This window comes from Kwoniella shivajii, chromosome 7, assembly GCF_035658355.1.
Source record: "Kwoniella shivajii chromosome 7, complete sequence".
Taxonomy (NCBI): Eukaryota; Fungi; Basidiomycota; class Tremellomycetes; order Tremellales; family Cryptococcaceae; genus Kwoniella; species Kwoniella shivajii.
Genome location: NC_085914.1, coordinates 1,525,608 through 1,552,978, shown reverse-complemented (window position 1 = coordinate 1,552,978; position 27,371 = coordinate 1,525,608). Strand labels below are relative to the sequence as shown.

The window sequence follows — 27,371 nt, the reverse complement described above, 5'->3', positions numbered from 1 at the left end:
TGGTGATTAGCCATTTTGTAGTTTTTGATGCATATTTCACCACTGAATCCACTAGCGTTCATACTAATCCTGAATTATGAAGGTATGGTATGGAGTGTGAGACTTTGATTTGCGTTCTCATAATAACAAGTATAATAATTGATGAGTGAGATTGAATATCTCTATGAAAGTGGTTTCGACTACGAGTAAAAACGGGAAGGAGAGAGAGGAAGGAGGATTTACCGATAATTTGATCAATCTATGAGGGTTGTTTATCCGCTCCGTATTTTGAGGTGTCGACTCCGTGAACGTTGTGATTAGCTACGTTGAACCTATGAGGCATAAGTTGTAGATCAAGGTTAGCAAAGTGGTTTTCATGGTTAAAGTCATCGGGAATCATGATGTATAGGCCATTGAGGTCTCCTCCCTTGTGCTTCATCCAACCACACTCTCTCGATCTCGGTGAATCCTACGAACAAAGTCACCTCCCCCTTGACATCCGTCTCAAAGCCATTCTGACGAATCGCTTTCGCCCCTCGCCCCAGCCCACATGACCATTCTGACATGACAAAAACAATGACGATCTTTGACCTCTCTAATCGATCCCTGAGGATCCGCAATCTCAGATTCACAAAACCCCATCTTCCAAACTCCTTTCTTCTATATTAGCAGAACCCGACTCGCATTACGAGTAAAATCGAATCACATCCAATCAATTTCAACTCAGATCAACTCACCAAGGGAAAGCATGTAATTTCAATTGACTAAAAGTAGAATTTCTAGATGCTACACCTTGAAGATAAGGTGTTAATTCAGTTTCACCATATATAGGTTGTCCAGAAGATACTCTTGCTGATAGTTCTTTTTGATCTTTTTCAACTTCATATGCGTTTTCCTTCCATCCCCAAAATCGTACTACAATCAACCAACCAACCAACCATCCATCCAACGAATCCGACATACGAGATGTCAGCAATGTCTTTTCTCGAAGCCACATTGTGTGTGACAAGATTGCAATCCCAAAACACAAAACTCACAACTTGAATTTTGATAAGCCAACATAAACCCAGCTGCGAATCCCAAAAATCCAGTTAATCGAAGTGCTGATCGCAATGATGCTTTTGATGCTTTTGTGGGATCAACTTTTTCTGTTATACCAAAAAAGAACAAAAAAGGTTACTATCAATCAGCGTCTGATCCTTATTCCGGTTTGTATGCCTATATGCAAATCAACGTTTCTATTATTGGAGATTCCACAAGAAAGACTCTGCTTGATAAGATCGTTATATCTTTATCCCATTACTGTTCCCTTAACCGAAATCCCCAATTCGCGATTTCTTTCGCAGACCTCTTCTATCCCAATATATCTATATCACACCATGCTGCTATCACATCTCTCTCCCAGCAACTTCATAATCAAAATCATGTACTCACCATAAAGCCAAAATAATCCAGGCCCAGCAGCAGTCGCACCTGCCCAAGTCGCATAATCACTTCCTCTCATATACCTGACTACTCTTGTGAAATGGGGATCCGTATCGATCACCGGGTATTTTGCTGGTGTTTCTTTTACTGGCATATTGATTTATTCGGGTCTAAACTGTGGGTACTGATGATGATGATGTTTAGAACAGCTCTTATGATGTTGGTTCGTGACGATAATGTAAAGAGAGATGCTTGTTATTGATGATATTGGTTCAATATGAGTGGATGAATTATCACCATACATATATACATATATACATATATACATCCCACCACGAGGGGTGCAGTGCAAGCGAACGATCGGTGTTTGTCGGAAATATCACACAGTGGCAAATCATGTGGCATTCCTCTTCATTCGTCTGCACTACCTTCAAGTCTGAATTTAAAATACTGGGTAATATGCATTGTAAAGCTACACGATCCCGATCTAATTGATTTGATCCATAGTATATATCGTCTTTGTCCATCTCGTTTCTCGGTCCGACGACTACTAGATGCAATCATCTGTTTCAACTACCGACTTATCTGCTCTCGTGTACCTGTTTGGCAAGCTGAAAGACACTCTCATCAGCATGACGCAATCGTGTCTGTAAAGGTAGAATAATCACTCACTTCTAGAAGCTGCATTTCCTCTCCTGATTGTTTACACAGTTCCTTGAATGACCCTCCTTCCTTGAGCATCAACTCGTACGGCGTACCAAATTCGACCACTTCTCCATGGTCAAGAACCAATATCCTAAGTCATCTTCCATCAGCTCACGAGATCCTTTCTCACGTCCTTGACCATTCGTGTCCTTACAGTATTGTAATACCAATAACGAGAGACTTTCAGAAGAACTCACTTGTCTAATCCACAGACGGTCATCAATCTATGGGCAATGACTATCATTTGGGTATCCTTCATTTCAGTTCTCAAGACATTCTGGATTGTAGCATCGGTTGCGTGATCAAGATTCGCTGTCGATTCATCCATGATCAAGAATGAAGATGATCGAAGTTTGAGTAAACCTCTTGCTAGAGCCAAAAGCTGTCTTTGTCCTTGACCTATCAACGGCAAATGAGAGTGTTCAATCAGTACACTTGTGTTTCCCAAGGGACGTTTGCCTCGGCTTTTGGGACGCTCGGGTCAAGTAAACCCTCCCTCTCACGAGTAACAACAGTATTATTCAATCCGCAAGGTGAAAAGACTCACTAAAGTTCTTCCCACCAACAGCAACTTTTTCATCCAAACTTCTAATCATGACTCTCTCTTCTTCTTCAGCTTCTCCTTGTTCGGTAGATTGTCCGTCTTCTCCTTGTTGTACAGTTTCCAATTTACTATTCACTTTCTTCATGAGACTCCTCACACTAGCTTGACCCCTTAATGTCCTTTTAGCATTCGGGGATTTCGTCGGCGTGGCAAGATTGGTTAAATCCGCTTTGGATTGTACTCTTGATGGATATCTAGATTTAGCTATTAATCCACATTGCGATAGAGCTTCCCATATGGACGAATCTTCATGTTGATCGAATGGATCGAGGTTATCTCGCACCGTTCCTGAGAACAGCTGGGCCTCTAAAAACAAGTTTCAAGATGAGTTGGAATTCACAGGACGATCACCAAACAGTGTTCGTTTTGTATGGACTGATCCTACTTACCTTGAGGCAAGATTGTCAGCCTGGATCGTAGAGCGTGCAAACTCATCTTGGATATATCCAATCCGTCGATGGTAATCTTACCGCCATCTTGATGTAAAAATCGGAAGAATGACAGCGCGAGGGCTATGCAACAAATCAACACCGTGAAACCTGACAAGCCATCCTGTTATGGGAAGATGACCAAGCTACGTACTACTTTTACCTGAGCCTGTCCTTCCACAAACGCCGATCTTCTCTCTTGGCCCTATAGTAAAAGAGACATTCCGAAGGACTGGATCGAGCTACATGGGATGACAGATTAGCATGGTAAGACGGCAACAACAAGAATTGAGACTCTAGGGAAGAAGCAAATCGATTATTCCCATCTCAAAGGCAACAACTCACTTGAGGAGCATATCGACATGTCAGATTCTCGACCACGACACTGCCATCTCTTGTTGGCCAATGAGCAGGAGGCTCGATACCTTTGGCGGTTTCCTCTTCCTCAACTTCGAGATCGAGATCTGAAAGTGATCGATTGATTCATCATTAGTAAGGGGCGAAACCATCTCTGGATGGTGATGGAGGGAAGAAAAGAGATTCTACGTACATTCGCCAACTCTCTCGACACTATTCATACTCATTTCACTTGCAGCATACATCCTTACCACCCATAGTACGTATTCAGTAAACGACACTATAAAATCCCGCTTATATCAGCTTGAACCAAGTACCTAAACGTTGATAATAATGTATAAGAGCAGTCAAGGACTTACAAGCATAAGTGATAGATAGTCCCACAGCTCCGGCGTCCATTTTGGGGTTTCTCAAAGCGAAAACAGAAGCAAAAATAGTTACGAACGCTCCTATGAAATTGGAGAAATTGTTTAAGAGTCGATTGATCTGCCATAGATACCAGAAACATCGACTAACATCCGTAATGAAATATACATCAGCCTTACATGTCAAAAACATGAGATGAGAAAATCGAGTCGAGAAGCGAACATAACATACGTGTTTTGATCCAATTCATGGAACAGTTTCCGCGTGAATCTTGCACTATCACCATAAGACCTTATGGTTGACATCCCGACCAAGACTTCGGAGAACGAGATGAAGATGGGCGATCGAGTGACACTCTGTTCAATGTAAAGAGGGTCAGACCAGCAGGAAGCGGGTATGAGATTCCAAGGCACAGTGAGTTCAATAATGTGTGATGCGGAGACTCACGTCGATTCGCTTGATCTCTCGGTTAGTAGCTACATACAATGAACCTAGTAGCCAATACGCAAACACTATCAAAACAAGGGCAATGAGGAATGCTAGTTGATCCTCATACAATTAGTATGGTTTGATTGCGGTAGAAGGTAGAGTTGGATGCTTACCAGGAGTTGAGAAAGTCACTACTGCCAAGACTGCCGAAGCCGCCAAGCAGTTATTGAAGAAATACATCAAGACTATTATAGTAGATTCATATCAGCTTTTGAGTCTTGATTTTTAACAGATTGGGAGGGTGAAGCTAACTCACTTTCCGCAGCCTCTTGATCTATTGAAGACATGTCTTTGCTCAATCTGTTCATAATCCGACCACTGTCAAAAGCAATGTAGTATGAGCTTATGATGTTGCGCACAAACGGAGATATAAGGAAAGCTTACGAAGGAGTAGAATCGAAAAATCTCATTTTAGCACCTAATATTCTTCTAACCAATTTACTATATAAACTCTGACTTGCAGTCAAAGAACCAAAGAATGTAACGGCGGTTTTACCAGCTACGCCTAAGATATAACAAGCTGATATACCCCAATATACACCAAGATAGAACAAGGTTGATCTTTCTTTTGACAATTCGATATGAATAGTTTCCATTATTTCTTTTCTAGATTGGATGAGAGAAAGTATAGTTAGCGAAGTCGAGGTCGAAGCTCTATCGTTGGAATTTGCCCATTCTTTGATCCAAGCATTGTTTCCAACTTGCAATAATGTACTTGAAATGAAAGCGAAAACGACCATGAACCATAATAATCCACCTCCCATAGATTTAAAATACAGCCAATAAGTCGAGATATCCACCATGCCTTGTCCTGAACTTTCAGCCGCTACCAATCGCTTATCTAATTTGACTTCTTCGGTAGTTTCGGCTGCTTTATCAGCTTCGACTTGTTTGACGGTTTCAAGCGCGTCGGTCGGTTCGGAATCCAAAACTGGTTCAATCAATTTATCGGTGGTCTGGTCGTCTTCAGCAGTGAAAGTGGACGAACTGGCGGTTGGTGTGGAAGGGTCGCTTTCTCCCAAATGATCGATATGTCCAGACGATAGAAGCTCATTTGGTGTTCCAGCTGCTACCACTTGACCATTATCTAACATCACGATGAATTTTGATGCAGGAGCTACTAAATTGACCTGATGAGTTACCATGATCACCGTTCTATCTTCTGTCAATTGTCCTTGTAAAATATTGTCGTACAGGTGCCTTGCGGTCTGAGCGTCTACAGCGGACAAGACATCATCAAGAATGATAGTCTTTGCTGGTGAATAAAAGGCTCTTGCAAGGGCGATACGAGCTTTTTGTCCACCTGAACAAGTAGTTCCTTTTTCGCCTACTTCAGTGTGATCCCCCAATTCGAATATTTCGAAGTCTCTCCTCAAAGCACAGGCGTCGACAACAAGATTGTATCTTTTGGAATCCCATTCTGATCCAAACACGATGTTATCCCTAATGGACGCGCCAATCAACCAAGGCGTTTGTGAGCAATAAGCGATCGTATCGGACAATCCGGATGATTTATCGATGGGACAGATATCTCGATTGGCATGATCATCGGGCATGAAGACTTTCCCTTGAAGTAACATGGCTTCGCCTAATAGCCCAAGAATTAAAGTAGTCTTTCCGGAACCTACCGGACCAGCAATGACGCTCAATCCTCCGACTGGAAACGATAGGCTTAACTCTCCAAGAGCAAATGGATCCGCATCTTCGTCATTTAGGTGCTGCATATCTTCTTGACTTGCGTATCCTAGAATAGCATTCTTGAAGCCAATCGCAGGTTCGCCTGGACCAGGAGTTGAAAGTTGTTGGTATTTGAGAGTATCGGGTTCATCGAGATATGATTGGATTCTAACACACGACGTATATGCTTGAAGAAGTCGAGTCAGAGTATCTTGGAAAAGAGCCAAGGGATCTTTAAGCATATTGAACAAGATCAACGAAGCGAAAGCTCGATCCGCTGTAAGAGGTTGTTTTAATACGATGCTATGTACTGCAAAGGCCACGCCAGTGACTAGTACAGGTGTACCCCAAACAAAGACTTGAAAAAGAGTCGTGGTGGCGAATCTATAGGCCAATACACCCAATTCATTCTTTCGAGTTTCACTCATACGATCGAAGAACTTGTTTTCCCAAGCATTGAACTTGATGAGCTTGATGTGTGCTATTACTTCTGTAATACTTTCTAGTCTTGCATCGGTAGCAGCCATGAACCTCTTCTGATAAATGGTATACAATCGGCCAATCACACCTTGAAGTGGCATGAGAGCAATCAAGACTACTGTACCTGCGAAAGATGCCACACCAAGGGTCTTGTATAGGAGAAACGAGTTGAGAATGATAGCGAAAGGACATGAAACAAGATAATAAATATAGGCGCAGATCTCGGAAATCATGAATGCGTCCACCGAAACCAGGTTTGCAATTTTACCTTCACTGGCGGCTGCTTCAGGATCATCGACGGTTTTGCCATTCTTATCAATTTTTGTCTTTTTCACGTTCCCGGATAGATCACGTCTTCGAAGAGCTTTAGCAAAAACATCAGATATAATAATCGCTCTCAGTCGGATACATAAACGTCGCCCGATGTATAGAGATTGACCCATAAGAATGACGCTGAGAATCTGACCGCCAGCCATCATAGCAACGTATAGTACTGCGACGTGACTCGGTGTGGAATAGATTTCTCGCTCTTTGACGTATTGAAGCAGTAACCGGAGACCAGTAGGCGGGAGATATTGAAAGGTGATGAAGGTGATGGCCCAGACCTAATTTTTTTATGACACTTCAGCGATTTATTTCCATCGCTGAGTAGGGGCACAGAAAAACTCACAGACTGTGTCACCAGCTCAGGAAAGAAGAACCAGAACAAATCTGCGCCTAAATTTCTTGTTCTCTTCCCGCCTTTTTTCTTCAAATGGTCTTTATCTCTCTTCGCTCTATATGCTCGAAATGCGCCTAGAGAAGAAGCAGAAGAATCATCTTCTCTTATGGCCGGAATATCATCAAGCGTGATAGGCTTGAAGTAATGCTTGAAAAGAAGGGGGAAAAGAAAGCTATAAGTCGCTCTGGAAAAGGTTGCTATGTGGTTGACAGACATTAGTTCTATGTCAGTACAAGGTAGGGTGATCTGCTCACATGTGGGTTCTTCGCAATGTTTGTTCAATTTTGTACCGTAACTACCCGAGCTGCTTCCCCCTTGCGAGACACCTCCTTCCAGTAGCCTATCCAATCCTTCTGAATAAGGTATGCTAATTAACGCTACCCAATACACCATCTCCAGTACACCGCTAGCGATTCTCAGACGTGAAGTATGAGGTTGCACTATATTTGATCTGAACATGATCAGGGTGGGTAACAGGTGGACTGTCAAGATTGCTGTAAGGGGAGACGAGGGTATGAGAGCTATCAGGGCCAACCATGCCTAATGTCGATGATTGACATGATTAGTACATGTATGTCCCGATTGGAGCCTATAGTCCAGTGTGGAACTTACAGGAAAGACAACACCTTTCCAATCACCCTCTACCACCCCTTTTGCAATCTCCAATTCGAACCATGCTAATGCACCCAGAAATGCAACCCAGAATCTCCACCTTCTCCATTTGGTTTCTGATTTCTGAGCATCCTCTTTCCATTCAGTGATCACATTTTCAGCTTCTCCTTTCGCTAGTCTCCCTTTTGCTGGTTCGCCTTGAATCGGGGGGAGGAGATTCAAGGCTACAGCATCCAATATCACATCTGCTTCGAATTTGGTGAGATCGGAAGTAGTCGATGGAGAAATGAGAGTTTCTGGTGTAGTCGGAGTATAAGGGGATGAAAGATAGTGAGACACGATCCAGTTGTATAGGATGAATAAAAGGGATAGGCCAATAATAAGGAAGGGGACATTAGATATATATCTACGAGAAATTTGACGTCAGCTTGTTCCCGACTTGTGAATGCCTCTCTGCGAAGAGAACTGTCTGAATCGATCGAAGAGAGAATACTCACCGGTCTTTGAAGCAAGATGTGAAATCTGTTCCATCCCATATATCCTCACAAGTGCTTTGGACCGAGATATTCACTATCTTGGCTGATAACATCCCAAACGAAAGCATGGTCGCCATTATATAGTCATCGATCGTAAAGTCGTCGAGGAGAGAAGTTTCCAAGAAAGAGAATCTTGTAGAGGGAGGCCTAGATATTACCGATGGTTCAACTATATTCTTTGTCTTTCTCTTGCTTGAGATACCAAGTCGAAGACGAACAAGATCCTCTTGTATTTACTTTCGCTTTATGGTATTATTCTCTTCAGTGCCAACGAACGTCCTTTAGATGCGTCCTTCAAAGAAAAACCCTTGATGATATGGAGATTGATATTCGTGTATTTCTTGTTTACCGTATCCGTATCGAAATGGTCGTCCTTTTTTCAAAGTAGTCGCCGTGATTCGTTGGTCCTGTGAGTGGAGGTGATGAATGGACTATGATATATGAGTATACACACGTAAAATGAATCTCTGTAAGGAGGAAGTGATCTCTCGTAACTTACTGAAGAGATAACGAAACGCGATCATATGTCAACTGAAATGTTTCTCATGAATCAAAGTTGTTCTTTTACTGATTTTGGTGCGGTCAAGTCCGATGAAGATGATCACACAAGAAAACCTTTGATATTTTAGTCCGTGCACTTGAGTTATCTCCAAAGCTTGCTAATATCCTTCCAAGCTCAAGAGAGGGAGGTGAGTAAGATGCGTCTATGCATTCGTGATAGATAGTACTATTTGTTGAAAGAGACGTCTGAAGATATGCCTCCGTTTTGGGCTTTACAGTCAATATGTACGCATTCAGGACCCCTTATCTTCGTCTGTTTCGGCAGTCCGATATTTGTATCTCATCAAGACATCCGGGATACAGCTCAGTCCAGATAATGAGAAAGGAAGGTACAGATTATGCGACCTCATGAGTGGTATTTTCAGATAGATATCCGTTGTGAATACCATAGATCACATGAACTCATCAATAATAATATCGCAGATATGGATTATAGTTGTATCATTTGATACTACAACTCCAATGTTTCAGTACGTTAACCTCTCAGTCTGAATTCCAATAATTGGTGCATACCTCTGAGGAGACCTCTGGGGAGCTGGATGCTTTTGGGCTCACGTTCAGATAGCGACTTGCTGAAGAAGATGGGAGATCATATGCTAGAATGCTTGGGTCGGGTCGGGCGTAGAAGATAGCGCTATACTTGTATTTATCTCCCCATAATCACCATGTATGCTTGGCGAGATGATTCAATTGACAATGATGAGCACTATCGGACAATCACAGGGGAACTCCTCTCGAGGGCGAATACCACTCACACTAACCGCGGAGAAGTCGCCTGTTCACGTATTTGTTGTTCTCCGGTGTCCTGGCTCAAGAGTTGGAAATAAAGGAAAATCCTGGTGGTGTCCTGCACGTGCATTCATGATCAGTCGCCAATATATTCAATGTAAGAAAGGATCCTACACATTTCAAAATATGCTTCGAACCTGAATCCGACAAAGTACACATTGGTACTGTCATGCTAGGTATACAGTGTGCTATTGAAGAAGAGCCGGGCCATCATTGGAAGGTGCTAAGGCCCCAGAGTCAGAAATGCGTTAACACAATATGAGACAGCTCAAAAGAACTGTTAGGGAAAGTCGGGCAAATGGTACATCTAAGAGAGATATGTTGGTTCTGGCTACATATTTCGAATGAATCGTACGTAAATGAGACAATACCAACACCACTATTCGTTTGCATTACAGCTATGTGTGATATGATCTATCATCCTCCGGCTGCAAGAATAGCGTCTGTACTCCCAAACGAGATGAGATTTTTCGTGTGACTTAATCTTATCACATCCCGTCAAATCGGAATTTTCCGATCAGTGCGTTGGCATCTCTCATCTCGGCCATGACCGACGTTCTCTTTTTCCCGTCGATGGCGCAATTGGAGGCATGACACAACCAATTGATCTTGCTTGTATCTCCTTTTCAGCCTGGTAGGAGCTGGTACGGACGACAGTACAGGGAAGACAGTAAGTATTGAGTTCTCGTCTTGTTCAGTTTCGAATCTTCGGATTCAGCCGATATAGAATCCAAAGATGATCACGACTTATTTGCTAATGAGCAAGGATCAAGTGATGTGATGTGATCTATTGATGATTTCAGTCATACGTTACTGAATAATCCCTCATGTGATGACCTGAAACAGTATACTCACATACAAGTATAAAGTCAAGGCTGGATGAAATGCATCTCTACTTTTCGTCCACATACGAAAGCCATATATTTCTGTATCTGATTTAGACAAATACTAAATACAAACCATCAATTCACAATTCACAATGCCAATTGCTGTTCCGCAAATCTTCAAATACGATTACGTCCCCGAGACCAAGGAGAACTTGGATTGGGCTGATTGTGAGTGGTCATTATAGCGCCGAGCGCTGTTGGGACGATTCTATTGGTATATCCGATATAGTCAGCTGATCTACATCATCTCTAGTACCCACAATCGATTTATCCAAATTCGATGATCCTGAAGGAAGGAAAGAACTTGCTCAAACTCTCATTGAAGCGATTAGGACCAAAGGCTTTTTCTACGTTGTGAATTATGGTATTGAACAATCAAAAGTAGATAGACAATTCGCATTAGGAGCTAAATTTTATGATTTACCTTTGGAAGAAAAATCTAAATACATACCAGATTTAGAAAATGGTGAATATAACGGATACAGGCCTGCTGGAAGAGCTGTATTAGGTGGTGGCGTCAAAGATCAAACTGAAGTTTATAATATTCCAAGTGAGTAACTTGTCATTCATACATGAGTACATACAACTATATGATGTGCTAATGTATATGTTTTGGAAGAATTCGATGGATATCATCCTAGAGATCATCCTGATGTCATCAAAGAGAACATTGGTGAAATCGAACAATTCGCAAAGGTAAATATGATCGATTCTTTTTGATCACTTTATTCTCATTAAACCAAAAAAGCTGACATTGGCTTTGTTTGTTTAAAATAGTCATTACACACCAATGTACTTGACCCATTACATACATTAATAGCAATTGCGCTCGAACTTCCCGAAGATTTCTTTACGAATTTACATAAATATGAAAATCCATCAGAAGATCATTTAAGATATATGATGTATCGACATTTCACTCGTGAACAATTAAATCAATTGAAAGATGGTTTATATTCCTTAGGTCATACTGATCTGGGTACATTGACTTTATTATTCAGACAGCCTGTTGCTGCTTTACAGATTAAAGATCATAAAACTGGTGATTGGAAATGGGCAAAACCCTTGAATGGTTCTTTGACTGTTAATACTTGTGATGCTTTGAGTTTCTTAACCGCTGGTTATATCAAATCTACTGTTCATAGAGTGAGTTTAATGGCTACATCTTTGCATACAATATACGAGAGCTGATTCAATCTTCCTTTACGCTAGGTGTCAGTCCCACCTGCCGATCAAAATCAATACGACAGGTTGGGTCTCTTATATTTCGCTAGACCTTCTAACGATTTACAATTGAACACAATCAAATCACCTTTATTACAAAGAGAAGGATTCACAAAGAATGAGTTCGAAGAATTGGGTCACAAACCGCCTACTATGGGCGAATTCGTTACTCTCAAACAAACTTGGCAGCAGAAGAAAAGAGCTGCTTATAGAGAAAGAGAAGATGAAGAAATCGCTCCCGGTTTCAAGGGTAAATACCATGATTAGAAGAGGTTTTTGAGTATCTGCAACATCGAATCAAGTGGGTCACATTAGGTATCTTTTGGTGTATGCAACCTATGTCAGAAGAAGGTTTCCTTGTGATATGCACCGATGTCGTCGCAACAATATCTTTTTCCGGTCAGATCTTGGCAGGATTGATGTTTGTGTCCTGCACGTCAGAGTGACCCATTGTAAAAGCGTATTGATACATGCAAATTAGATCTCAACTCAAGTATCGAATATAAGTCTACCAAAGCAAATATGTCACAACCGATCACGAAATACCAATAGTCCACATCACTTCTCCAACCTTTTTCTTCCAGTTTCCATGAATTAACCCCTCGTGAACACTTTTTCAATGATCTTACCTTGACCTGGAACATCAATCAACTTATACCCGTTGGTGATAAACAGTTGACTTCTTAAGAATGGATTGATATCATAGATCTCCAATTCTTTCGCTCTCTTTTCCAATTGTCCCACTTTGACACTGGCTTTTTCGAGATCTTGTCCCCGTTGTAATCTATATTGCTGCGAAACCTCTTTGACGATTTGTCCAAGAAGGAAAGCAAGAAGTTCTTCGTGATCAGTAGCTTGGTGTACGTATTTTCGGAATCCCTAATAAAAGACTCCTTTGTCAGTCCTACTGCTCTCGTTGGCACACAAGGATTGCGAGTAGAAAAAACTCACCCTCTCCAAAGTCTTCTTAATGCTCATCTTCTGAGCATTCACAAAGGATCCTACGGCGACTTGGATAGCTAAATCGATATCATCGCTTCTGACATACTCTCTAAGATGCATCTTGGCACTGGCCTCTGACATTCGAATCATCGATTCAAGGTGTCGAACGGTAATGGGGAAAGATCCAGTAGCGAGGGATTCTCTTCGTAGATCAGCGTACAATCTAGCAAGTTTATCTTGATCTAATTGATGTAATTTAGGTCGAATGTGTTCTTTTGAATACATTATGTATTTTCGTAGGACGTCTTGGGGAATGATCTGTGTACGAAGCCATCGAGTTAGCGTTGATGCCATGTAAGCGTATGTCCAAGGTGAACGGTGTCCGAGAGATACCACTTACATCCGCATCGACCGATGTAGTCACATTAATCTCGTCTTGAGCTTCGTTGAATTGAGGATGAGATCTAGTATGACTTCCGACTACGAATCGAGCTAACATTTCATCTTGAACTGGGTCTACCGCGTCTTTCACTACGCATAAAACGTCGAAACGTGACAAGATAGGTTCTGTGAGTTCGACGTTTTGTTGGAATGGAATAGTAGGGTTATATCGACCTCGAATTGGGTTCGCAGCTGCGATAATCGCACATCTGGCTTGTAAAGAAGTCACAATACCAGCTTTTGATATTGAGATTGACTGTTGTTCCATTGCCTCGTGAATCGAAGTTCGATCGGCGTCGTTCATCTTGTCGAATTCATCAATCAGACAGTGACCTTTATCGGCCAAGACCAATGCTCCTCCTTCCAGTGTCCATTCTCGTGTGATTGGATCTTTTCGCACTGACGCAGTCAGACCAACAGCGGAAGCACCTTGTCCAGTTGTAAATACCGCTCTATTCGCTGTTTTCTCGACGTATTTCAGGAACTGAGATTTCGCTGTACCAGGATCACCAAGGAGAAGAACGTTGATGTCACCCCTAATTCGATGCTTTCGGTTGATATCCTTCATCACACCACCAAACAGGGAGAGTGCAAGAGCAGTCTTAATATCATCATGACCGTAGATGGATGGCGCGATTGACTTGACAATCCTTTTAGCGATTCGTTCATCTTTTGCCATGGTTCGAATCATCTTCTCATCCTCTTCAGTAAGTCTTACAGCAGCGAACAAATCTTCCTTCTTGTTGATGTGATTTGCTTCAAGCACAGTTGAAAAGACGGGGAAACCGTTCTTGGTATTGAGGGAGGCGTCGAAGTTATTCCTGTAGATACCGGTTACTTCAATCTCCTCTCCTGGTTTAGCCATATCGATCAAATCCCAAAGTAGAACCACTTCTCTGTGTCGAGGTAATCGACCAGCAGGAACGCTTCCAGGTGATTCCTGAAGCGTCATTTTCTGGTAGTTCCTGTAAACGGTTTGTTCGGAATTGACTGTGAATGGACCTCTACTTTCACATGCTGAACAGAAGGAGATCTTGAGTTCTTTGTTTGTATCTTGGAAGAAAGGACCCAAAGTAGCGTTACACTTTCCACAATCGAATTTGACATACTTCAGTTGAGGGAAAACACCTGTTCGTCGTGTTACGACTCCGCTTACTCTGACTAGACAGTTTAAATTCGATTGTCGAAGATCCCTCAAGGAAAGAGAAGTGGGTAATTCGGTTATTCTTACGTGGATCTCTGAATGGATGTTGTCGTATGATGGGTAGTACAGAAGAATGGCTTCAAGGGCAACTTCATCGAATAAAGCCAACATGGGTTGAGGGGAATTAGCAAGAAAGTATGCCAAGATTGGTCTTGATTGCGCCAAGTGCAGGAAAGAAACCTCGAGCGATTCAGAATTGACTACAATTGATCAGCTTCTACTATTTATAGTGCAAGACTCACTTTCACCGAGATGTTTGATTCTTTGTCCGTAGACCGATTGACCGTTCTCGTCAACGTAAGTCATCAAAAAACTTCTGAAATGTTTCTGAACAGCTCTTCGAACCACATCTATGGAGATCCACTCTGCTATAGAAGCAGCTTTGACATCACCAAGATGCTCCAATGACATCTCCTCTTCATCTGCCACATCATCTTCATCCATTCTCTCGTCATATTGCCTTCTTCTTCTTCTGGTGTTGATACCTGCCAGAGGACCTTCACCGAGACCGTCCATATCTTCATCATCAGATTGAAGGAAAGCCGGCATATGATCTCTCCGACCAGCTCTTCTTCCTCCCAGTCCCCGATCTCGCCTCTCCATAGCTCTTTCAGCCGCGAGACGCTCGCCACGAGTCATCTCAGCGACAGAAGATCGGTCATCCAAATCAGCTTGTGAATACGTGTCGAGGGCATCATTTGCGTCATAGTCTCTGCACGAACATTGTCAGTGTTTCCTCAACATGTACAGTAGAAGGTCCAACACACTCTAACATCCTATCATTGAAAAGGTCTTCTCCATCTTCGTCTTCGTCATCATCACCCTCTCTGGCTCTTCCCATTTGACGCATCTCCACTTCAGCATCATCTCCCAGGTCTGCTTCATCGCCAAAATCAGAGAAAGGTGCTGGAGGAGATGAAGGCGGTAAGGAAGAAGGAGGTGGGGATGACCGTGGACCTGGTGTACCCGATGGACCTGCAGTAGGTGACCTCGAACGAGAATGGGAACGTTGTCGCTTGGGTCTCGCTTGAGAGGAAGGTGGTATAGGTGGAGATGACTGTGAAGGATCAGCTAAATGTCTTTGAGAAATCCAGATGACAGCTAGCTCACCATGTTCGTCTATAGCCAGCAGCACGATCTGATGAGGTTATGCAAGACTCAATGAACTGTGTTGGATATGAGGTTGACCAAGATGATTGAAAGAAGTAGATTGATCTAAATGAGTAAATGAGTAAATGAGGGAAAAAAACGGGGGAGAACGCGTTTCTTTAAACCACGAAATGAATTTACGCGACGCGCCATACGATTATTGATTATTATTAAATCTGATATTGAGTTTACTGCTATTTATCCCAAGACTACTACTATATTATGTAATTAGAAAGTTGAGACACTCGCTCTGATGTATGACAGTAAAAGTTAAAAAAAGAGGTAGAAAGTGATTTTCTGAAAAGAAGAACAGTCAGAAAAGGTCTTGATCAAATCACACTACTCCGCGCAACAAGATGTCAAACTTATCGTTCCCACCGTTAGCGCTCGCATCCTCATCGAACAGCTTGGTAGTCGCTGCCGGATCTTCGGTGGTATTGCTCGATCCCAGTAGCTCAAAGGTGATCTCTTCGCCTTCAGTAGATAACAGAGCGCATCAAAATGGATTGATCCGAAATATCGCTGTATCCCATGACGGTAAATTAGTTGTCAGTGCAGGAGAAGATAAATCTCTCAAAGTATGGGATGTTGAAGAAGAAGAGCTCAAGCTCAGAAGTACCAGGTTAGCTTAACACCCTATCAATCGAATATGCGTTAGCTGATTGAGGTGTTGTATAATAGAACATTGATCAAGAAAGCATCACATGTCAGTTTTGGCCAAGATCAATCTATCATTATATCTGATAAAGTCGGAGACGTCTTCTCGTGAGCTTTTCTGGCATATTTCCTTACTGAAATGCTCATCTTGAACTATGGATAGATACCCTCTCGATCCAATTCCATCTGATCCGTCCACTTCCAAAATACCAATGTACTCTTTAGTATCTGATCCATCAAAGAACCCGGAGAGTACCTATTTACTTGGTGAGTAAGAGTATCAGAGAAAAAGTTCAGCCTGATGTTGACAGCGCTCTGAATGTAGGTCATGTGTCCGTCGTAAATTGTCATGTTGTGTCTCCAGATGGAAAACATCTCATCACAGCAGATCGTGATGAACATATTCGAGTATCAAGATATCCTAAATCATACGTGATTGAAAGATATCTCTTTGGACATGATGGGTGAGCTATCTGTGATGTTTTTGAACGGTTCGATCAACTAATCATCCGATATATCCGTAGATTCGTATCAGCTCTTCATATACCTCCATCACAACCATCTACATTAATATCGGGCGGTGGTGATGCATCACTTCGAATATGGGATTGGTCAAATGGCACTTTACTATCGAAAGTTGACATCTATCCATCTGTATTACCTCACAGAAAAGTCAGGAGTTATATGCGTAAAAATAAGTCTAAAAGTAGAATTCGAAAACCCGAAGACTCGGGTGAAACTAGCGGAGAAGGAGGACGAGAAGAAGAAGAAACGTTCTATACTGCACCTGAAGGCTATATCTTACCTTCAGGACAAGGTGTATGTATCAAGAAAATCGATAGTTTACAATTCAACGGAAAGACAATGATACTTTTTTTCTCTGAAGGGTAAGCAATATCTCCCCATAAGCCGATGAGAAAGACTGCTCAGAGCTGATATAATGTTCATACTTAGAGCCGCAGCATTACATTCTTTCATCTTATCCTCCGATACAGCATCCTCGCCAATAGTACACACGCAAGCTTTACCTTATCCTATATTAGATTTCAGCGTGCTACCGAACGACCATGGTCAAATAGTCGTTTCACTTGACACAGCTTGGAATGTACTGAAGAAGAATCCCGGCCCTGGAATTGAGAATAGACAGGAACCTATTTCTCGGGAAGAATTGTCAGATACTGAGAAAGAGGTATTGAAGGATTCCTTCACAATAATTCAAATGGGCGAAAATGGAGAAGTGAGTGATAGGGATATCCTCGCCTACTTCTCAGTTTGTGAAATTGATATTGTCTCATCACCTCTTTAGCTTTCTGAATCCTCTTCATCATCCATATACATATCATCATCCCTCCCTTCTGCTTTGCCTATAACTGACGTGAAAACACTTTCCAACCTCAACCTCTATCCATTACTCAACATCCTTCCAAGATGGCCTGGATTAGACGATGATCCAGATGATACACCAATATCAATCCCTGGAACACCAGCGTCCGAAGACGCAGTATCTATAGCACCCACTTCAATGACATCACGAACTGTCAGTGGTATAAGAAAGAATTACACTGCGAAAGAGTTGGCTCAACTGAATACAAAATCATTAGGTAGATTGAAAGCCGCAGGTGTGGATATAGGCAATTTACTGGTTCAAAGACAGAAAAAGGCAAAAGAGGAGAATCGAAAGAGGTTAGTAGAAGAAAAAGCAAAAGCCAGCCTACAGCAAGGGATGCAACCTGCGAAGAAGAATGAGAATGGGCCGGAGAAGAAGAAAAAGAAGGTTCAGATAGATGAAGAGGATTTAGCTAATTCCAGTTAGGCTATTACTAAAACCTAATTTGATTGAATGCATAATCCATAATGGTACTTTCGTCATTTTTGTGGTGACATGTTGCGGATAACCGTCCTCTTCCAACGAAGAGGCGATTCAATTCTCTAATCCTTGGCATCTCAAGGCATGATATGTCTCTCTGCCCTTCACGACTATCCTCTTACGCTTCTCTCGATCGCTTGTGATTCAACAACGTTCATCATCCGTCGTCCATTTTATTCTCTTGGTTTGGTCAATCCTCTGAGAGTCAGATCATATACGACATCTTCACACCTTTTGAGATCATATTTCAACGAATCGAACTTCCGTCTCAGAGCGTCATTTCTCAAATTCAACTATCATTCCGAATCAGTCCTACCTGTTCTTCATCAAATCATCAGGAAGTATATTGAAACACTCACAAGAGAATAACTTGCGAATATATCATTGACGAAACTTGCAATCTTGACTGGTAATTCGAAATTTTGAGCTGTAACTGCATTTACTGATAATCTAGGCTACATTCATTCCACGTAATGATCAGCCGTGTCCCGTGTCCCGTGTCCACATACAAGCAATTGGATAAACATGAAAGGGGAATACGAAGATGAGGAGGGATATTTACGAGTTCATTGACAGCTCCTATGACACCTTGCAAATAATCTTCTGCTGACAATTGAAGTACGGAAGTAGACTCAGATTGTACTAATCATCCAAAGACAGTAATCAGCTTATAATCCCCTTTTAGCCGCTATCATGGTTCGGAGTAGCTGAGAAGCTGATTTGACGTGACGTGACGTGTGAGGAAGAGATGTATTGATCCAACTCACACCCAAGAACAGTAGAAATGGTATGCGAAGGAGTAAGGTCGTCATGTAAGATGAATCTAGCTAAGACTATGGAAGTTGTAAGAGCTCTCATGGTGGGTCCAAGAGCGAATTGGTATCTACACAAAGGTAAAGAACATTAGCGGAAGGTTTCATTGAGTGTATCTTCGCTGGTATTGCAGCACTATATATATCAGATGTAAGGAAAGAATGGTACACATACCGGTAAAATTCACTTTCGGGTATTAACTTTGCTACGTCGGTCCATAATGATTGTGTTTTGCCTATGATATTAATGGCATTTTGACATATTTCGGCATCTGTATCCAGGTTGAGAATAAGCTCAGATCAGCTCATGGTTACAACAATCTCTTCTCGAAAGACTTGTCAGATGTGCTCAAGCCAGTATGCTTTTGGGGCGATCGGATAGATCTTGCACTCACGTTGTGAAAATGGCGCAGAATGTAATTTGTTCAATTCAGTTATAGCTCCTCTGGATAAATCGTCAATTGGTTCGATGGATTCTTTGATAGCCTATTGCACGAATTCAATTCGTCAATATTCTGCTCTTCATAGGGAATATACATGAATGATGGAGATGTAGGGCGTGTAACTTGTCTGCATATAGGATAGAACAACAGGATCAACTCACTTTCTTCAGATTCTGATCATGCTCTAATAATCCTATGACGGAAGATAGAGTCTCGCTGACTGTTTGAGCTCGAGATGAAGATCCAGCTTGGACTGACATGATGGAAAGTTCTACAAGGATGCAAGATAGTCAAGTTTGTGGGTCTCAAGCGGTAGTCGATGAGTATTGATAGCAGAAAGACAGTATAAATTGGATCATACATCGTACTTGGGACCAAACTTCGGTTTTCAACTTTTATCCAGTTACGATGCGAGAAAAAGTTATCATGATGTCATCATTCTTTTGGCGGAATTCCTTCGATAAGCCAAAGTCAAGGTGATATATGTACTTTGAGCATGGAAGAGTGAGATAAATTTATTGCATCTTGTCTGCAACGAGTTAGTCATATACCATCAACAGATGGACTAAGCGAAGTCTGAGAAAGCATTGAGATTAAAACAGAAGGGAATGAAAGAGCAAAGGGGTAAACTGATCGGATGGTCAGGTATCAGAAAGTGTGAAAATGAGAGGTTCTAGAGGGATACAGTGGCATTTGGGTAGATGGTGTAGAGTAGACGTGGTCAGTGCGACTTAGAGTATTGTATAATCAAAGAGTTCTTGCGTTATGCGAGTTGATATATATGTTCTAACTTGTCGCTCAGTCTACTCAGTCTACTGATGCTCCATTAATCAATCATACCGATGAGCTCCGGCACGGTGCACCAAGTAATGAGGGTTCTCAAACAATCAAATGCGTTGTCAGGGTATCTTTCATCTTTTCCTTCTTGATCTTCCTTCATCCTTGCATCTTTCCACTTTAGAGCATCATCTTTCACCTCTTCTCCTTTATCTTCAATCACACTACCTCCATATACAATCAGCTCTCGTCATCATTCCTCATCACATACTGTACTTCGTATATCACTCACCACTCGTCACTCATCACATGTCATCCAATTTACAATAACTTACATGATGGTCTTTGATCGAACCAGCCTTTTGGAGCTACTTCTTCCCTTCCTCGACGCCATAAGTCTTATTCGTTGCGCTGCAACATGCAAACGAATCAACCATTACATCACCGGGACATCTTCACTGCAACTGACCCTTCGTAGACATCTCTATGGTGTCCCACAATATCAAACGAGCGACAAGAATATCAGTCCAAGAGAACAGCTTCGCAGACTGATCACGAAGGAATGCAATATTTCTCATCTTCGAGGCTCAGCACTTTACATTTACCATTCCTTCGACTGATCGGGTTTTGGCATCTCCGGCTGGGTACGTAGTGACGGCGTCGGCATCACAATCCAAAAAAGTCGAGCGAGGCAAATGGGCTTTTTGTAAATCCACCAATGCTCGTTAGGCATTGTGGCGGAGTATACTTCGGATGTCGGAAAATCCGACAGTGATCAATAGCATGAGCGATAGATGTCAGATTTTCCGACACCTCCACCGGATGAACAGTGATCTATAGCATGAGCAATAGATGTCAGGTTTTCCGAAAGTGATCTATAGCATGAGCAATAGATGTCAGGTTTTCCGAAAGTGATCAATAGCATGTGCAATGCGGTTACCACATAAAATAATTATGTTTATTGCGTTATAGTGCTATACTATCTGGAGTAACAGGAAGGTTGTTCTCCTTTTTCATGCACCGGAAACTACACATTTACCGCAATCATCCACCGACACCAAATGCATCGATCGCATCTTTCGTGGAAAGGCGGAAGGAGGCACAGAACCATGGCAGCGCTAAAACGCTATACCTATCTTTCAAACCTAAAATCGACGATTTTACCACATGTAATATACAGAATGACGTTGTCATGACTGCAGAATATGAACGAGAATCATCTATACAAAAGCTACATCTTCTGCATCTGTTCAACCATGATGATTGGGCGACACCCTACGAGAATTGCTACATTCCGGCTCCATCTGCCGAGGGGGGAACCCACAATAGTGAGATATCAAGAAATCTCAGTAGTAGCAAATTTTGGTGGAGATTTGAGGATTCAGTAGTCTTCTACGACTGGAAAACTGCAACCATTCTGGGAGTAAGTTACAAAGCCACATATAACTACTTCTACAGTGATACTGAAGATGGACGTTGATTTTTCACGAAGTCTGTCGAGTCTCCAGGGAGACGACTGAGTATAGCTTTATTGAGAGACCACTTGCTGCTCAGCTTAGTCAAGATGACGGGCAATCAGTGAATGATGTTCCTTCCTGTTGGTCCTACATCGCGATTCACGCTGTGCTGACTTTTCTTAGCTACTGTTTTCAGATCTACGAAACAGAAAACCTGGTTCCCACCAGTAGTTTAAACCCTACTTGGATTCTGCTATTGCCTCACCAAAATCCACATCCCTTTCCGGGTCATGTGAAGGTACATTTGGAACTCGCAAACATGGTATTTAAGGGAGAAACGGGTTTCATACATCATTATTACATTCACAGTAGCGATAAGAAGGCGGATCTAGCGTTCTGTTTATCGACTACACCGACTTGGCCTGTCCCAGAGATCAAAATGTACGATTTTCTCTCACCACTACAGCCCTCGAAGGTATCCTTCGATCACACACGCTGTCCATCACTCCTATGCAGGATCATGTATAATACCGATGATCCCGATTTTCAGCGAGCAATCGTACTGGATCCTTCCGTTTGGTTCCACCGGACACTGCTCTGGGATCCTTGGCAAGGCAGAGGTCCAGATAGCTGGAGAAGTGCAAGCGGTCTAAAGTGTGTCGAAATTCCTACCGCCGATTCGCTTACAGAACTATTTGTTACGATATATGACCTAACCCCTCGACTAGTCAGCTCACCTCATAACGGCAGACTACTTGGAGGCCGCTTATGCGATGGAGCCGGGACGGAGGAGATGTATACACCATTCAAAGATGTGCGTGTCACATTTTTAGCAGAGCAAAAGAAAAATGACACTGAATGATGGCGCCATTTCAGGTTTCCACGTCTTTTGGCGAAAGATATATGGCATGTCATACCGAACCGGAGGAAGGACCAGCTCATATACTGTACAGCGGTCGGTTCAAGTCGAAGGAGCCTAGGTTCGGGCTGCAGGAATTTTTCGATGATACATGTCTTACTACGGTACAAGATGTGAGGGGACTCGTGCACGATGTGACAGGTATCGTCCTCATATGCAATTTTTCGGGAGAACAAGTCGACATGTAGGAGCTACAACTAAGTTCCCGTTCGACAGATAAGAGATCGTTGGGAGGCTGAAGGAAATTTATGGCAGTGGAGATTATTCTTATGAGTGAATTCAGACGAGAGGAAGAGTGGCATGTCTATCTCGCACTGTATTTGTACATACATCCATGTGAATTAGATAAATGGGATGACATCAAATCAGAAACGCACAAAATTTTGCCTTGACTGCTCAATAGTCAATATTATAGGTTTCCCTTAGCGTTTTACCGGATTCTCCCGAATCAGTCTCCAGAGGTCTTTCTCAATCAAGGTATGATCAAATTGATGACGGTGTTCCAAATCCAACTTACACCTCTAGTAATTGTTCTTACGCTGTGAAGATCGATAAATCAGCATTTGTCCGTTTGTACGCTCTTTTTGATTGTCCGAACAGCGGAAGAATATATGCTCACGTAGGATGTGTTAACCATTTCTCCCATTCTTGACCCATGTTACCAAAAACGACTCTTCCCAGTGGATAGTTCTTTTCATCAATTACCAATCCTATGTTTTCCTTATTCTCAACCTTCGTCAGGTCTTGTTGAAGATTGGGTTCAGGAGCACCCGTCGGATTTTCCATCGTCGTAGTGGTTGATGAAGGAATAAAAACTTCTTCAGTAATAGTGGTTGTGGTGGTAGCGGTGATGATCGATTGAGGAATTCCATATAACCTCAGATCTTTATATTCATCTTTGACAAACTCAATGTCGTTTCTCAATCTTTGTATTTGTTGACCCATGGATAGTAACAACCATATCATGAACAGGTTAATCAATGTCGACAATGATAATAAAGTTTTCTTCTTCTTCGTCGTCGACGAAATGGGAAGAAGGGTGAATGTAGGCTGAGAAGAAGATAATGGATAAGTGAATGTGGTCGATGAGATGGATGTGAGATTCGTTACAATCGATTTCAGACATGCTATAACTTGAATCAGCCCATGCGTTTCGAAGCCATCACGACAAGATGCACTCACAAGTCCAGTCATCACCAATCAATTCAACTTTTAATTCACCTTCCGCATCTTCGAAAGTCGGCAACCCGATATCACCTTTGGAAAATGATGCAACATCCCATTCGAATTCGACTGTGCCACCAGCTTTTTCTTCTCTCTTTGCTATTCGGATATTGCTTTTCCCGTCGTGGCTGTAGACTGCTTTGGGCACTTCCGCACCGTCTAGCGTCGTCTTGCTGATTCTCATTTCTCCACTAAGAGGAATGATAAATCCTACTTCCTCGGAGTTTTTAGGAAACGGGAATGTCATGGAAGCCGTGATTATGCCCCAAGTAGATCGACGTAATTTGACAAATACATTTCCCTTTAATCGTCCACCTCGTATAGAGAGGGGATGGCCGATACCATCAGTCCAAGTGAACGATCCTCCGAGGGAAGTATTTATCAATTCCATTTCGGACGAAGGAGTCGAAGCACTCCCATAAGTCGCTGAAGGACATTGTACTTGACATTGAGTATTCCTTTCATCTCCAATCCTGACAAACGGTATTTTGACAGGCAAAGAAGGAGATATGAGCATCAGTTGGTCGATTGGCACGAGAGTTGCTTGTACCGTGATAGATCTATCCCCTTGATCTTCGAAATATAAACTGAACATATTTCCTTCTCTGGGCTCATCCCATTTCCCATTTGAAGAAGAAGTGGAATTGACCAACATTTGTAAAGGAGACTTTCTGAGACTTTTGGGAGTCAAGGGTTTCTGTTCCAAGGATGATAATTCGAAGGAGAAATCTTCCATTTTATCACCTAACGAAGGGAGAGTCTGACGCATTAAGCTTGCTGAAGAATGAGCACTACTGACAGTAGGATGGAAAGTGTTCATGTCTGACTCGGAAGAGCTTGTAGGGGTGAGAAGCCGATTTCGTTTGGCTCGAACAGTAGCGAAAGAATCTTCATATTCACCTGCTTCCAATGTCGTATCTGGATCAATCATTTCTTCTCCTTTTGGAGATGTCCAACCGCCATGTACGCATCTCCAGTTGCTTAGACCTTCACCTTGAATCGAGAGGTCGGACCATCCCCAGCCGTCCGGGACATCGATCGCCAGCTGAACTGGCATATCCGTATCTGGTATTCGTGCTAGATAAGCAATGGATATAGACGATTGCCGTTTACTCCATGTAGGAGATATCTGCAGAGTCGGTATGTCGAATGAAGAGGGAGAGTTGAAAGACCATTCAAGGCGAAGAATATCGGTACTTTAGAGATTCAGGATGACCCGTCACTTGTGAGCTCACATAGCGCCGATTTGATTTGACCGAATCACTCACCACGGGAATCTACCTTCTAGCCAGCTTCCGCTCTCTTGATCACTTCCTTCATCACTCATTTCTGTCTCTTCGCCACTTTCACTATGTACATCATCTGGACCTAGATCTTCTCCATCTTCCCACCCTTCTTCTTCTCCCAAAGTAGCTTTTAATTTCCCCTTGGGCTTGTCCCTACGGTCACTGAAGTTGGATCTTCGCCTGGGTGAAGACTTTGTACCTGTCGGAGGTAGAGGCAGCATTTTAGGATCTGTGAGTATGTTCACTTCTTGTTGTACGGACGACATGGAAGAGGGTGAGGAGGATGCGGAAGATGGAGAGAGGATTTGAAAACGAATAATATTATCTAAACATTTGGGCAAGGGTAGTAGAACCTATAAACACGTTACCAGGTCAGTTTCAGAAGCTTAAAAGATGATGATAAACTCACCTTTGATATTCCCTCTTCTACATCTTGTTCTAATGGAACCGTAAATTCCATACAGACCAACCAATCCTTTCTAGCTCCTTGAGTACTACTTGATCCCACAGATCGATGATTTTGACTCCCTTTCCTTCCGGATACAGGATCCACCACAACAAAGATTTTGCCAGTCGTGCTAGACACATCGATGTATGGTTTACCCCCTAGCCCTGAAGGGGATGATGGTGGATAACTCGTAGAAGCAGAGAGTGAAAGTAGAGTCGCAGCTGTGCGTAGAGATGGAGTACGTGATGCAGGAAGAGGTAAAGGAAGTGGTAATATCGTTGGTGCTGAAAGGAGCTTGGGAGGATTCGCTGTCGAAGAACAGAACATTGTGAGTCCTGTGTCATCTTGGAAGAGGAAATGAAGTGCTTACAATTGAACAGAGCCCATCTTGCGCCGGGTCTACCTTCAGCATCTTTGGGCAAGGAGATCTGAGCAGATGACCAGTCAGCGGATACATCAGAGCTCAGGTATTTCGAAATGATCTTACCTTGAGACATAGCAATCCTTTCACCTGATCATCGGAAGATGTAGCTTGGACACCCAGCTTGGTGATGACCAAGCCGGAGGGTGCCATTATCGGGTGCTGATATTCTTGTTCTTCCCCCTATGAGTGCCAGTAGCGAAAGTGATGAATGAATCTCTTGGTCAAGCGATCAGTCAATGTCTTTTTCGCTTCGGGGCTATGCCCCAATCATCGTAGTATGTTCTCCACAAGTGAATCGTTTAAAGAGGCAATGATGTTGAAAGTGATCTGTCCAAAGACTGGATGATCAATTTCACTTTCTGATCACAATCAATATAACAAAAACACGCGTCAACCGATTGATTACATAATCATGAGAGGAAATCCGGTTATTTCGGTATTCCTGTATATCCGAGGGGATTTCGATACATATATCGAGTATCTTGTAAAAGCCATTGACATTTCTGCTGATCCATAGCGTGAACAGCAATAGATAGCAATCAGTACAAGGAGGTACTACTGGAGCCTTGACGATCATTGTCGATACTCCACATGGAAGTATAGGCCTGCGACACAACCAATCATGCCGAAACCAACAGCAGAAGAGCAAGATTTCTTTCAAAAGATAATAGGCTCAGCGGGGTATGGTAATCATCTAGCTAAGTATGTAAGCATATATGAGATTGATCAAGTACCATCAGAAGATGAGAAGGGCTGGAGGAAAGTGGATGGCTTCAAAATGAGCTTCAAAGGGATCATGACAGAAGGTGCGTGTGATGTGTATCACTTTCACGAAGGGTACTCCCTTAAAATGTATTAGCTAAATGGTTGAATAGAGATGACAAATCCAAGTGGAAATATGCATGGAGCAGCATATGCTTGGCTATTAGATACGTGAGCGAGGATTATGATCAAATGTCCAATTCTGCATCTCACTGATATTCTGACACTTACTTTTGTTTATAGCTGTTCAAGCGCAGCCTTGATAGCTATACATACACCTACATTTTGGGGATTACCGGATTTTGGAGGTGTATCGTTATCTATGGAAGTACAGTATCTGAAAGCCGCACCTATAGGAACAGAGCTTTTCATCCTAATCGAAATCATTAAATGCTCGAATAAACTAGCCAATTTACGATGCGTAGTAGGTATCGTAATACAACTTTTCTCCAATTGACCATTGCTCTATTCATTGCTAATATGAATCTGTATAGATCAAAGATTTCAACAATGACAAAACATTCGCGACGGGGACTCATTTGAAGATGTGGAAAGGTCCTGGATCAGGATCAAGTGTCCAAGCTAAGCTATAAAAAGGATCTAATGATTTGGGGATTAGACGCTAGACAAATTATAGAACTTAGCGGATGTGCATTATCTGCTTGTGGACATGTTCTATGTATATGATATACAAATATGTACTATATCACATAGCTAGT

General features: G+C 42.3%; 8 protein-coding genes across 8 annotated transcripts; 3 read left to right on the top strand and 5 right to left on the bottom strand.

Annotated features, from left to right (window-relative positions):
• Positions 1-712: 712 nt before the first annotated feature.
• Positions 713-1,558, bottom strand: IL334_005683 (uncharacterized protein; the record flags this gene model as incomplete). Its single annotated transcript, XM_062937391.1, has 3 exons — positions 713-894; positions 1,017-1,127; positions 1,414-1,558. 3 exons carry the CDS (start codon positions 1,556-1,558, stop codon positions 713-715), a joined length of 438 nt encoding a protein of 145 aa, XP_062793442.1.
• Positions 1,559-1,985: 427 nt separating this feature from the next.
• On the bottom strand, positions 1,986-8,456 carry IL334_005682 (uncharacterized protein; the record flags this gene model as incomplete). Its single annotated transcript, XM_062937390.1, has 18 exons — positions 1,986-2,015; positions 2,077-2,200; positions 2,307-2,508; positions 2,657-3,019; positions 3,103-3,225; positions 3,296-3,383; positions 3,487-3,605; positions 3,692-3,778; positions 3,858-4,009; positions 4,096-4,220; positions 4,312-4,403; positions 4,467-4,538; positions 4,610-4,671; positions 4,738-7,115; positions 7,181-7,428; positions 7,486-7,771; positions 7,844-8,249; positions 8,341-8,456. The coding sequence occupies 18 exons, from the start codon at positions 8,454-8,456 to the stop codon at positions 1,986-1,988; spliced, it is 5,073 nt and encodes a 1,690-aa protein (XP_062793441.1).
• A 2,252-nt stretch (positions 8,457-10,708) lies between these two features.
• IL334_005681 (uncharacterized protein) lies at positions 10,709-12,107 on the top strand (the record flags this gene model as incomplete). Its single annotated transcript, XM_062937389.1, has 5 exons — positions 10,709-10,784; positions 10,870-11,166; positions 11,236-11,312; positions 11,394-11,762; positions 11,829-12,107. 5 exons carry the CDS (start codon positions 10,709-10,711, stop codon positions 12,105-12,107), a joined length of 1,098 nt encoding a protein of 365 aa, XP_062793440.1.
• Positions 12,108-12,434: 327 nt separating this feature from the next.
• Positions 12,435-15,277, bottom strand: IL334_005680 (uncharacterized protein; the record flags this gene model as incomplete). Its single annotated transcript, XM_062937388.1, has 5 exons — positions 12,435-12,719; positions 12,792-13,100; positions 13,183-14,627; positions 14,670-15,139; positions 15,195-15,277. 5 exons carry the CDS (start codon positions 15,275-15,277, stop codon positions 12,435-12,437), a joined length of 2,592 nt encoding a protein of 863 aa, XP_062793439.1.
• A 655-nt stretch (positions 15,278-15,932) lies between these two features.
• Positions 15,933-18,046, top strand: IL334_005679 (uncharacterized protein; the record flags this gene model as incomplete). Its single annotated transcript, XM_062937387.1, has 7 exons — positions 15,933-16,198; positions 16,258-16,341; positions 16,397-16,500; positions 16,559-16,697; positions 16,758-17,120; positions 17,188-17,470; positions 17,540-18,046. The coding sequence occupies 7 exons, from the start codon at positions 15,933-15,935 to the stop codon at positions 18,044-18,046; spliced, it is 1,746 nt and encodes a 581-aa protein (XP_062793438.1).
• A 227-nt stretch (positions 18,047-18,273) lies between these two features.
• On the bottom strand, positions 18,274-19,615 carry IL334_005678 (uncharacterized protein; the record flags this gene model as incomplete). Its single annotated transcript, XM_062937386.1, has 7 exons — positions 18,274-18,393; positions 18,460-18,555; positions 18,663-18,742; positions 18,868-18,983; positions 19,088-19,184; positions 19,308-19,398; positions 19,517-19,615. The coding sequence occupies 7 exons, from the start codon at positions 19,613-19,615 to the stop codon at positions 18,274-18,276; spliced, it is 699 nt and encodes a 232-aa protein (XP_062793437.1).
• A 3,365-nt stretch (positions 19,616-22,980) lies between these two features.
• On the bottom strand, positions 22,981-26,040 carry IL334_005677 (uncharacterized protein; the record flags this gene model as incomplete). Its single annotated transcript, XM_062937385.1, has 7 exons — positions 22,981-23,047; positions 23,128-23,635; positions 23,691-24,928; positions 25,001-25,371; positions 25,428-25,774; positions 25,837-25,894; positions 25,954-26,040. The coding sequence occupies 7 exons, from the start codon at positions 26,038-26,040 to the stop codon at positions 22,981-22,983; spliced, it is 2,676 nt and encodes an 891-aa protein (XP_062793436.1).
• Positions 26,041-26,512: 472 nt separating this feature from the next.
• On the top strand, positions 26,513-27,245 carry IL334_005676 (uncharacterized protein; the record flags this gene model as incomplete). The annotated part of the gene is made up of 4 exons (XM_062937384.1): positions 26,513-26,696; positions 26,766-26,823; positions 26,896-27,076; positions 27,147-27,245. The coding sequence occupies 4 exons, from the start codon at positions 26,513-26,515 to the stop codon at positions 27,243-27,245; spliced, it is 522 nt and encodes a 173-aa protein (XP_062793435.1).
• Positions 27,246-27,371: the final 126 nt, after the last annotated feature.